General features: G+C 38.1%; 1 protein-coding gene across 2 annotated transcripts in view; it reads right to left on the reverse strand.

Moving 5' to 3' along the window:
* Positions 1 to 467: 467 nt before the first annotated feature.
* RNMT (RNA guanine-7 methyltransferase) overlaps positions 468 to 13,308 on the reverse strand; it is a 29,493-nt gene continuing 16,652 nt past the window's right edge. For both annotated transcript variants that reach the window (XM_066246175.1, XM_066246176.1), the window contains exons 8-11: positions 12,106 to 12,223; positions 7,962 to 8,063; positions 6,231 to 6,264; positions 468 to 2,268 (exon numbers count right to left, since the gene is read on the reverse strand). In XM_066246175.1, coding sequence (XP_066102272.1) covers positions 2,231 to 2,268; positions 6,231 to 6,264; positions 7,962 to 8,063; positions 12,106 to 12,223 — 292 coding nt within the window. In that variant the 3' untranslated portion in view covers positions 468 to 2,230. The remainder of the gene's footprint in view (positions 2,269 to 6,230; positions 6,265 to 7,961; positions 8,064 to 12,105; positions 12,224 to 13,308) is intronic.

Consider the following 13,308-nt stretch of genomic DNA (forward strand, 5'->3'; position numbering starts at 1 on the left):
ACTTACATCTCTGACGTTTCGGGGGAAAGCATGCCCTTCCCTTTCCAACAGTTACAAGTCTTGAACAGAAAATCACCAAATGTTCAGATTACAGGGGTGTGTATGTGTGTGTGTGCAGGGGGCGGAGGTCCTACCAGCTTCGGCCTTGTTGATGGCAGTCCGGGGCCACCTTTTCCTAACAGTTCTTGAGTCACTGCCCAGACACTGCGAGGTTGCAGCAAGAGACACTGGGGAGCGGAGGGAAGCGCAGAGGAGGCAATGAGGCTGTAGCTAAGCTCAAGGGCAAGGGTAACTTCTGAATCCACGTTCTTGGGTGACTGCGCCTCTCCTGCATTTACGACAGTGTGCTCAGACCTTGGAGACCAGCTCCATCCATTCAGGAGCTGCTTTGTATTACCGACAATTACTCCATTCTTTGGGGAACTCATCTTTTCCCCAAATTATCCATGGAGTAGAAAGAGCAGAAGGAGGCTAAAAATGTTTTATTATTTACTCAGAATTAATTAAGACCATTAAATGAAAACAGTGATAGAAATAATAAGGAAGCTTTTCATGTTTTACTGAACTTTCACAATACTTTCTGGTACTTCCTCCAGAAATAAAATAAACCTGGATTTGTAATATACTGCTCACAAAAATTAGGGAATATTTCAAAATAAATAAGAAGCACTAAAATCTGTGCTAATTTTTGCGAGCAGTGTACTAAGAGCTCACTATCTTTGTGTCCTCAGCACCATTACAGAAACCTTAGCTAGCTAACGGCAGCTGCCAAAAAAAAAGTACTGTCATTTATTTCCCCAAATGACTTATGACTACCACTACTGAGGCAAAAAGAATTAATTTTGTATGCTGGTAACAGTGTAGAAATTGACAGATTGCAGAAGAAACAGAAATTATGTAATCCATGTTTCTTGCTAGAAGATTTGCTACTCCAACACCAAGAACGACATATACGAAAAAACTGAGAACTACATCTTTTAAACAAGTACTCAGGATAATTACAGAAATTGTCTTTGTAAACATGCTTTATGGAACTTATTTTTAGAAGAATATGCAATAATTACTCTGCTTTGACTTTAAGTTTTTTACTACATCTACAAATTGGCCATTTTTCTAAACAGTGACTGTAAGGACAACAGTTCACCTAGCAGTCAGCTTTGGAAGAGTAGGCAAACAAGAAGCCAGGGATGACGGTAACAGTTTTTAAATGGCAAACACAAATTCTGACTGGTGATGAGACACTGGAGCCTACTACGCAAAGTACAACACCGCAACTGAGAAAAAGCAAGCCGGGCCGAAGGGAGTAATGGATCTACAGCACCAGTAACCTAGATCTCACATGAGGAGAATTAATCTTCAGTCTTTCGGCTGGTTTCTCCAGTCACATCCTATGACTGCAGGTCCCTATCTAAATCTGAGGATAATGTGCGACAGGTTTACATGGAAGAGGCTCTCATTATATCTTGAGAAAAAACAACTATGGCATTTCTGTTCAATGGAGAAAGGTAAATCTAATTGCACTCTTGATACCTAGAAACATTAATTGGTAGGGTAAGAAATTCTTCAGAGAAATCCCCAAAATAAAAGGCAATTCTATGCTGGCATCCAAAATAGTCTCTCCAGTTCTAGAATTGCATCCTGTTAATAAGCAAATAAAGTAGGTACTATCTATAACAAAATGAAATAACTGGCAAAAATTCTAGGTTTACTATAATGGTCATCTCAAATTTAGTTTCAAACTTACAACTTTAGCAATAGATATTGAACATTTACATTCAATTGTACAGAAATATAATCCATTTAATCTTGAAAAACACTATATAATTAAACTATGGAAATGAGAGCACACACCTGCAAACCAGCACACTCCCTCAGCAATCCTGCAACTGTAATAAATTCAATACTGTAAACAGACTGAACAAATCAGATAACTGTGGAAAGAGTTCGGCAGCTTTAACAAGTCATAGTATAATTTTTATGAGCTAAGAGAGTAGAGGCAAATGAAATTCTTAGAACATTAAAAATAGATTTTTAAAGACAAAGGTCCCAACTCATTCTTATACACACATATACACACAAGTTCATCTGTCACAGACAGCAAATACTGAATGTATACACTGAAGATTACAGCAGCATCCTGTACATTGAGAATAATTAAACAAACAGAAAGTTGTCAAATCTAAGGTGGGTCATATAAATCTGTTAAGATGGAACACAGCCATTCTGGTTCTCACTGCTGCTTCTCAAATGCAAAAACCAAGTAAATACCTAAAAAGAAAATAAATAAAAGTTAGAGTTTGGTTTCTCATATCTCAAGAGTAAACAAAACAATATCAATTCTATTCATAATTTGGTGAAAATTCTTAAGCCTTCAAGCAGCTTTTTTTGATAAAAAAAAATCCCATTATTTCTAAGAATTTCTCAATTATTTTGAGTCATGTAAGCACAAATGGGATTTTATACAATGTATACTTGAAAACAAGTGTCTACTTACAGTAACACTTACTGACATCACAACTCCTGAAAAAACTAATTCAACAGCTCTAAAAAATCTTTCCTTGGTCGGCTGGCTCAGTGGTAGAGCCTTGGCCTGGCATGTGGATGCCTCAGGTTCAATTCCTGGTCAGGGCACATAGGAGAAGCACCCATCTGCTTCTCCACCCCTCCCTCTTGCTTCTCTCTTTCTTCCCGCAGCCATGGCTCCATTCGAGTGATTTGGCTCCAGGTGCTGAGAATGGCTGCACGGTCTCTGCCTCAGACACTAAGAAGAGCTTGGTTGCTGACCAATGGAGTAAAGCCCCACATGGGCAGAGCATCACCCCCTAGTGGGTTGGCCAGGTGCATCATGGTTGGGGCATATGTGGGAGTCTGTCTCTGCCTCCTCTACCCTCACTAAATTAAGAAAAAAAGTAAACCAATTCAACAGCTCTAAAAATGTCTCTAAGAACAATTAAAGATAAAAAAATTTAAGAGTATAAAAGCAAAGAAAATTAAAACTAATAAATCTTATAACCTTTTTTTTTACTCAGAGCAAGATGGGTAGAATAAGTTCTCTATTCAGAAAAAAGTTTTTAAGAATTATAAGGAATATATATAACAGACATGTTAAAATTCCAATGATTGAATTGTTGTGTTGTAAGGCCTGGTAAGGAAAGTGAGCCAAAAGCTACTATCATGATAAGTAACCTTGGAGATGTTCATCTGACCCCAACAGTGATACTCCTCCTTGAATCAAGCCCCAAAGGTACGCACTTCTGCTTTTGATGTTTTCACTCAAACACATCTAGATGCAGCTAAGGTTCTCTATTCTGAATCATACTGAAATTCAAACCTCCAACATCTTCTAATAAAAGACTAATATATTTTATGGTAAGAAAATAATTGAAAAGATGACATCCTCAAAACATCACAAGGAAATGTTCAGGGTGTGTGTGTACCAGGACATTCATTCAACTAGTTGTAACAGGCTGCAAACCTTGGAGTCCTTGCTCCTGAGTTAATGTTTGAACAGGGAACAGATGAAGGATGGTAGACCATTCAACAGCCTACTGATCCTTCAGCTTTTTGCCCTTCCAACCCAGCTGTACAGGAGAACCATCACACCAGTTTTTCCAAACACTACTCTGTCCTGTAATTCTCTACTCCTTATCTGCTGGTTCCCCAATATTTTTTAGGAGCACTGATACATGGCTGGTAATATAAACAGGTGAACAGAAAACTGGCAAGATAACCATCATCATTGTAGATTTTTCTAGCAGATTTTTTTTTTTTTATTTATTCATTTTAGAGAGGAGAGATAGAGGGAGATAGAGAGACAAAGAGAGAGAAAGACAGAGGGGAGGAGCTGGAAGCATCAACTCCCATATGTGCCTTGACCAGGCAAGCCCAGGGTTTCAAACCGGCGACCTCAGCATTTCCAGGTCGACGCTTTATCCACTGCACCACCACAGGTCAGGCCTTTTCTAGCAGATTAAGAAGCAAAATAGTCTAAATCTTCATAAGAGATTTAGAACAGACCAGCAATACTTAACCTTACTGCACTTCCAAGGGTGCAGTGCACAACTGTGCCCAACCCACCCCAAAACATCAATGACCACTGCAAATAACCCAGAAGTCCTGTCCTTCCCTCATCAAGGGTCATTTAAAACCACTAAGATGCCATGTTGAATTTCAGAGTAGCAATTAGTAGCTTTCCTTTCCAAATCAAACATTCTGAAAGTCTCACTCATATAAAAACGCCTCTTGCCTGTGGTGGCGCACTGGACAAAGCATTGACCTGAAACACTGAGGTCACTGGTTCGAAACCCTGCGCTTGTCTGGTCAAGACACACATGGGAGTTGATGCTTCCTGCTCCTCCCCTCCCCTTTCTTCTATCTAAAATGAATAAATATTTTTTAAAAATGCCTCTTGGCCCAGGCATTTCAACTGGGATTTAAAGAAAACAAATCTTAAACCACTTCTAAAAGCAACTCAGCAACAATTCTCTCCTTTCTTTGAACAATTAAAGCACCGTCGAGAGGAGCAACAGTGTGAGAATGCAAGCTCAATGATTAAACCAGCAAGAGTTCAAAATCTAACTTTGTACATTTGTTAGACTGTGACACTAGGCAAGAGACTGTCCAGCCCACAAAGCCCCCTCACCCCCCAGTTTAGAAAAGTGTACCTTATCAAAAAGCTGAGTGATCCTCGCTGCAATTTGGCCACTGCTCCTTTCATATTGTTTTTTACACCTCTAAGCCATCTCCTCCTCAACTGACTGAGGCAATCTAATTCATTAGTATGGTATCACTAAAGTCTACAATTACATAAAAATACAACTATAAGCTACAGCCATCACATCATCACGGCCTTAGACCAAAGCTGTCTGCCCTCACACTGCACTCTGGGACTGGTGGCATACCTAAGATAGCTATCCCATCCCCAGTTTGGGGAAAGTAACAAAACATGTTGGTCTATGCACATATCTCAAGTGCCAAAGATTATATAAGTCTCAACCACAGCTTCCAGTCCCATGTCTACCAAGGATACCAATACTCTGAGACAAGCTCAAAACGCTGGCCCATCTGTCCTCTTTCCTTCTCCTCTCTATCCAACTAAGCAAGTCCTGAGCAATTTTTCGTCTAGGCTTCCATGAGGCCGTGGTTACGAGTATGCAACACTTGGATTAGCTCTGTGACCTTAGCCAAGTTATTTAACTGCTTTCTCACCTGTGAAAAAGTAGATATAAATAGTAGCCTACTCATAAAGTTGTAAGAATTGAATTACAACATATGAAAAGCTTAAAATAATGCCTGGGCACATGTTAAACACTTGATAATATCAAGTATTATTATTTCTCAGGTTTCACAAGTTGTCATTAACCTCTCTTTCACCTATTTTTCCCATTATAGTAAATTTAGCTTTAGAACTGTTTACCCAGCTAGTGTGTTTACTCCTGTCTGTTTCTTCCATTAGATAGTATATTTATGGAAGGGAGAGTGTATAACTTTACTTTTTTATTGCTTAAAGCCCTTTCATAAAACTTTACATAAGTCAGTACTCAATGTTTATCAAATGGATTGTCTCTGATTACTACTTGTATCTTCAACATTATCAACAAGTATTTAAATGAACAGTGAGAAGTACCTTCTAAGTCCATAGGGCAACCACACAAGTATGTTGCCATTATCCTAACAGTGAGGCTCTGGGACCTGACTTCCTCAGCATCCATTTGCTGAAAAACCACAGGACTCTCCGATTTGCCAGGCCTCTGACTTCTCTTCCACGACAGTATCTCACTCTAGACTGTCTCCATACAGGCTGCTGTGCCCACTCTTCTAAAATATCTGCTCAGTGCTCCTTCACTAACTGTTCTAATACTTATTATGCCTTCACAGTCAACATCTGAATGCCAGAATCAAACAAAATACATAGAAGTGTTCTATAAGTCAAATCTTTCAATAGAAATCTGAGGTAAAAACATCAAAAACAGATGGCTATGTAGTTAATGAGTTTAAGAAAGTTATTGGAAGTTTATGTTAAGCAACATTCTGCAGATATTTTTCTCTGGGCACTAAACAGCTGTGCAAAAAAGGGGAAATAGGCCATATACAGGAATTGTGTAGAAATATAATACATACACACACACACCCTAATATGTTTGAGAAAAAGTCTACAATTTTCAGATTTTAATGATCACTTTGAAACAATCTTTGAAAATGTCAGTAAATCTACACTGATGAATACTTACTTGTAGCTTCCCATTCTGATTTACTTAAGGTTCCCTAAAATTACAAAAAAAAGGGAAAAAAAAAGAAAATTTCAGATTGAATATGGAAGTACAGTTGACTCTTAAACACTACAGGTTCGACTGCATGGGTCCAGTTACTTATATATGGATCTCTTCAATAAATACTGTAAGTTTATCTTCCTTATGATTTTAATAACTTTTCCTTTCTTCTAGCCTATTTTATATAATACATATAACATGCAAAATATGTGTTAATTAACTGTTTATGTTATCAGTAAGGCTTTGATCAATATAGGCTATTGGTAGTTAAACCTGGGAGGAATTAAATTATACATAGATTGGACTGTGCAAGGGGTTGGTGCCCCTGACTCCCGTGATGTTCAAGGGTCAACGGTGTATACATATAGATAGATATAGATATATTAGATATATGCATTTATTTTTCAATAATGGGCTGAGGAATCCAAACAACTCTATCTTTGCTATAAATATGCATACAAATTACTGTAAATATCACTGTGATCTAAACACATAAATCAATGAGATTAACCCATAATACCATCATAACTTTTTTGCCCTCCTACCAAATTCTCTAAACACTGATTCTCAACTAAAGGTAAGTTTGTGTTGTGTAAAGAGGGTATTTGTGTGTGAGTGTGTGTTAACTGGAAAAAGCCTCTATCTGCCTGACCAAGAGGTAGCACAGTGGATAGAACATCAGACTGGGACGCAGAGGACCCAAGTTCGAAACCCCGAGGTTGCTGGCTTGAGCATGGGGTCATGACCCCAAGGTCACTGGCTTGAGCAAGGGGTCACTCACTCTACTGTAGCCCCTGGTCAAGGCACATATGAGAAAGCAATCATTGAACAATTAAGGTATTGCAACAAATAATTGATGCTTCTTATCTCTCTCCCTTCCAGTCTGTCTATCCCTATCTGTCCCTCTCTTTGACTCTGTCTCTGTCAACAACAACAAAATTTTTTTTTAAAGTGTCTATCTTACACATTTACTTGGGGGGGAAAAATGCTTATCTCAACACATCAAATAGCCCTGTAGGAAGGAATAAAATTTTTGTGTTTTCACAAAGGAACTACAAAATAAAGTACATATTATGCAAAGAAAGTGAATTATATTTAGAATAGTAATCAAAATATTAAAAAACATTTTGATATAGTAACACAATACTAGTAAGATATAGTGGCAATTCTAGTAACTAGTATATTTAAAAGAAATGATGAATATAAACAAATTTTAAAATGTCAGCAGAAATGTGCTATGCAAATATGTGTAATTTCTATTAATAACAAAGTCATGGCTACTGATAATACCACTGTGGTATTTGGTGCATTCAAAGTAATGTAAACTTCCATGTAGAAGTCAGTAAAAATGAAAATGTAATTTTTCACCATCTAAGTTTATGAGCTGCCCAATTTTATCTATGGAATACCACGGGTTAGTAGATTAAGATATGCTGATATAGCAAGGACACCCAAACCAGCCTATAAATTTTTCCTCATCTTTACTGCTTCATATATAGATAGCACTCTATTCTCAATACATTAAAGTATATTTTATTCTATATTCTATGGTTATAAAATATCATAGCTTAGGGGAAACGGACTAACATGTATCTGATTTGTAACCAGTGAACCCTAATCCTGTTAAACAGCAAATAATTTCCTAAACTTTTTTCATTTTTTAATATAATATGTTGAAAAATGTAAACTTACCAAAGGTAACCTTACTTGACTGTTCTTCATGTACTGTTTTGCATGTTCATAGTCGTCCACCCTTTCCGAGGCGAGTCTGGAATTCTCATTTGCAGGATATGGCTAGGGAAGCAAGTGAAACTCCTGGTGAAGATAGCACACTAAAATTTACAATTTAGAATTAAAAATACTAAATCACTGAAATAAATAATTAATACAATAATCCCTAAGTATTACTTCAGAAAGACAAACTACATATACTTGTGAAATGGGAAAAACCAAACAAAAACGGGTGGCATCTTCTAACACAACAGCTGTTATGGTGAATTTTGATCATACTCTTAGACTATTTAAAGCTGGACTAAACTGCATCATTTAATCACCACCAAGACCATGCAGCAACAAGCATTTGCATCAACCTGACTCTCAAAGCCTTTTTCTAACAGAAAAACACAAAGCTGAAGGTATTACCAAAGGAGCTAAATAGTAATTTGAGCATTGTCTCTCTTTAATAGCCATGGAAGGCATGAACAGCAACTATAAATAATACAAATGAAAAACAAGTCAAAGAGAACCGTGTGAGTTTAAGAAAATGAGGATAATAAGCCAGCCTCCAAAATACAGGCACTCATCACATTTCCCTAAGAATTTGTGAGAGCGCACGCGCGCGCGCACACACACACACACACACGGCTGTTTTTAAGGGTATGCTGGCCAAATGTTTATTCAAATTACCTCAAGCAATATTTATAATCCATTTTAACTAATTTCTCTTTATACTATGAAAATAGTGCTTTGTAAGTACATGTAAATCAATACATAAATTACATAGAATATTTAACATAAGCATCACCTACTGTATAAAAGTTATATACTCTTTATAATTTCTTTGTTTTTTTACAACAAAGCAGCTGGCAAGGAGCAACTTCAGACCTAGATCTCCCTGACACATTTTTAAGAAAATGATCCAGGAATGTCTACTTTGCTATCGTTTTTTTTCTTTTTTTCTATAAATATCCCACTGAACATTAGAAAGTTAGCTATTTGCTGTTCAAAAAATATTTAGCCTTTTGTACTTCCATGTTATTACCATTAGCAATTTTACCCTTTATCGCATCTTAACACAAGATATAAGAAACATTGCTTGTGATTACTAACTTCTTTTGAACCTTCAATCCTGCATCGTGTGATTTTTAACACATAACAAACTTCAAAATTTTAATTTGAATATGTGCCAAACTATTCTGTTGAAAATTTTTTCTTCAGAAAAAACTGATCAGCATAAAAAGGACTCTTCCATGTGATTACCTGTCTGTCAACAAACTCCCATTATTTTGAAAGATCAAACAACATGATTATAAAGCTGCAAAAAATGGTTGTTTTTCTAAATTTGCTAAAATGTATTATGTCCTATTAAGTGTCTCTCTCAAAGCAGTCATCTTTCAAGAACTGTTGCCAGCAGAGATAAAAGAAAACAGGTGCCAGGACTTTCCAGCTCTAGTTCCTTCACTCACGTCCTTCTTCCTTCCACCTGCTGCCCTGCTCCAGGAGAGCAAAGCAGTTCTACTGGTTCCGCTGTCGGAACTCTGGGCCAGCTGAAAGCTGGCAGCTTTAGGAAAGGACTTTTTATAGCAAACGTTAGAAAACAGATCCATTTTAAATCTGATCTGGATTAAAGCAATAGCATCCTGACTGCTCTTTCTGCCTCCGGTCTCAACATCCCTCCAAATCATCCTTCACACTGCTGCCTGAGTCATGTCCTCACTCGTTTGGTCATGTCCTCTCCTACTCCAAGTCCTTTACAAGCCTGCAAAAGTGACTTGGTAGTAAAGAAAGAAACTAAAGGACTTTTCAAACTGCACACTATTACTATTCATAGGTCATACCCTCAAGCACAGTAATGGGAGAGAAGAAAGCCTGGAGACCTACTGTGCTGAGAAATACTGAGTTATTAGTACTTCCTTACACATTATCTGCTCTCTCATGTTTCTCTGCCTTAACTCTTAGTCTTTTTTCTCAAAAGGTGCATTCTTATATATTCACCGCACTTGATGATTTCTTCATTACTGTAATTCTCACATTATACTGAATTATCTGCTTATATGTTTATCTCCATAATATACCATAAGATCCTTAAAGGGGACCATTATCCCATATTGCACTGTCTCCATATATTTTTGAATAAAATCATTCATTCCACAAATCAATTCATTTCCCACATGCAAAGAGAAAGTATAAATAACTCATCACTGTCCATGCAAAGCACCGTAAAGATGATATACTAAATGCATATATGCATATATGTGGTGATCTATGCATACACTTTTCCTATACTTTTCTCCTCTCCCTCCAAACAAAGAAAACAAGCCTCTCCTCCTAATATAAGGCAAATTCAAACATTCCTAATTCTAAAATATAAGAAATATAACCAAAGAACATTTCAATTACTGGTTTTAAAGACAATTTAGGATTTGCTTTCTTTTTTTAATTTTTTTTACATTTTATGTATCCATTTTAGAAAGGGAGGGAGGGCAGAAAGAGAGGAGAGGGAGCGGGAAAGGGAGAGGGAGAGGGAGGAGCAAGAAGCGTAACACCGTATGTGCCGAGTTTTGAACCGGCAACCTCAGCATTCCAGGTTGACACTTTATGCACTGCACTACCATAGGTCATAATTTAGGATTTAAAGGTGACCCTCCCACTCAAAATCAGAGACGACAGGAAGGAATGTAACTACAACAGGAGACTTTTGATGAAATATCTATAAAAACTAAAGAAAATCTGAATGTTAACAGCCATGAAGCCATGTGACCTCAAATAAGCCATTTGTCATTTCTGAGCCTTAGGCTGCCCACTTAAAAATAGAAAAAGTGGCTGCTTTGCCTACTTCTGGGGTAATTATGAGGGTAAATAAGAGTATGCTTAGGCCCTGGCCGGTTGGCTCAGTGGTAGAGCGTCAGCCCAGCATGTACTGGGTTTGATTTCCAGCCAGGGCACACAAGAGAAGCGCCAATCTGCTTCTCTACCCTTCCTCCTCTCCTTTCTCTCTGTCTCTCTCTTCCCCTCCCACAGCCATGGCTCCATTGGAGCAAAGCTGGCCTGGGCACTGAGAATGGCTCCATGGCCTCTGCCTCAGGCACGAGAATGGCTCCGGTTGCAAGGGAGCAACAGCCCAGATGGTCAGAGCATCGCCCCCTAGTGGGCATGTTGGGTGGATCCTGGTCGTGGGCACATGTGGGAGTCTGTCTCTCTGCCTTCCCTCTTCTCACTTCAGAAAAATACAAAAAAAATTAAAAATACAAAAAAAAGAGTATGCTTAAAATACTTTTAAAATATGCTAAACTGAACAAACACTCTAAATAAGCTTAATGACTATTTTGTTAATATGACTGCTGATCAATTAGAAAAATGCTCCCTGTCAATTTTAGATCTATCCAATTAAATACTGATAAAATATATAAGAAAAACTAATTAATTAGTGGTTGGACACTGTTGAAAACTAGTGTAGATACCCTGACTACTGCATTAGAGGAAGCAGAGAAGAGTCTGGGAGTTAAAGGATCAATAAAGTTTAAAAGATTGGAATTTTGCTAGACAGTTACAAAGAACAAACTTATACATGATATGAGCTTGTCTTGGACCCTGGACAGGTAGATTTTAAATTACTGATGTCACCAAAGGGCATTACTGTAAAGAAATTCTCAACGGGGTTGAGTCAGAGTCTTGGGAGACATTTGGCAGTGTCTGGAGACACTTTCGCCTGTCACATCTGGGGAAAGAGGTGCTACTGGCATTCAGTGATCACAGGCCAGGGACGCTGCTGAACATCCTACAGTGCACAGCATAGCCCCCATGGCACAGACTTCTCCAGTCCAAATGCCAACAGTCCTGAGGTTGAGAAATCTTATTTTTGAAGTACTGTATAGAAAGTAAAATTTGGTGACAGCATCACTCCTTCATTTATTCACTAAGTATTTACTAAGCACCCGCCCTAGGAAGTCTCTGTACCAAGCTCAGTCCTAGGTGCTGAAGAGCCTAGAGTAGTTACAAATAATCCACAATAATTTACATCAGTATTAAGCGTTTACATGGCCTTGAACAGAATCTTAGAAGCAGCCAAACAAGTTTACTACAATCTGAAATTTTTATGCCTTTTCTAAATACTTACCTCCAAGGCTTGCATTCGTTTTAACAGCATTTTATTCTCATTGTTCTTAATCTTTTCTTCATAGAATTCCAGAAATGTTTTTCTGTAGACTAGTTTCATATTATACTTCTTCACCATCCTGATCAAAAAAAGATTACTTAATGAAAAGCCTAAAATATCTGTAATTCCTCAATAGCTCACTGTTACACAAAAGTGCCATCTTCCGGACCTTAACTAAAAAAGCTACCACATGTACTTCAAATATCACAATAAAATAATGCAAAATGAATGATGAGCAACATACCACTAACACTGCCTATAAGAAAATATACCTTCTAAATCTCAATGGGTTACCGGGGGCTCTGTTAATGTAACAACTGGGCCAGGGAGTAAAATGCAAGGCTGGGAGATGGGAATCATGAGCTACAAGGAACACTTTTCTATAGAATCCATTTTATTTAACTTTATACTTCACAGCAGTACTAAAAACAGCTGCCAACTTCCTTATAATTTTCTTCCTCTCACCTGACCTGTGGTGATGCAGTGGACAGAGCATCAGCTTGGAATGCTGAGGTCACTGGCTCAAAACCCCAGGCCTGCCTGGTCAAAGCACACAAGAGAAACAACTACTAAAATGTTTCCTGCTGCTCCCCAACCCCCATCTCTCTGCCTCTCTCCTGTCATTAAAGTCAATACAGACAACCTTTAAATATGTGTACATATTCTTCCTTTGAGTCCTGTGACAAGATAAACTATTACTATTTCTCCTACAGCGTGGGCTGCTTCTTCAGTTTGTTTCATAGGTTTCTTTAACCCAACTTCTAAATTGTAAGGTTCTATAAAGTTTGGCTCAGAGCCTTTACTCCTCTAATTTTACCCAGCATGCCAACAGCTATCTGTGCTGAGCCCTCTCTTCTGTCCCACTGGTTTATTCCACTGATTATCAGAACTCTCCACCAGGGATCCTGTGGCACAGGTTTCTCCAGCTTCCCATATCCAAAGCTGAACTCACTGGACCGTTCCTCTGCCAGCCTTTGCTATTTCAGTAAATTTTGTATCATGATTTTTGCTAGCTTAAACGATTCATGCTAGAAATCCTGGGAGGCCTCCATGCCATCGCCCTCTGTCCACTGCCCACTGCATTCAACATGCCACCGCATCCTCTCAATTAAACTTACAATGTATTTTAGTGGCTTTCGTTCAGTATCTTAAACTAGCCAAGCT

Source organism: Saccopteryx bilineata, chromosome 11 (assembly GCF_036850765.1).
Source record: "Saccopteryx bilineata isolate mSacBil1 chromosome 11, mSacBil1_pri_phased_curated, whole genome shotgun sequence".
Classification (NCBI taxonomy): domain Eukaryota; kingdom Metazoa; phylum Chordata; class Mammalia; order Chiroptera; family Emballonuridae; genus Saccopteryx; species Saccopteryx bilineata.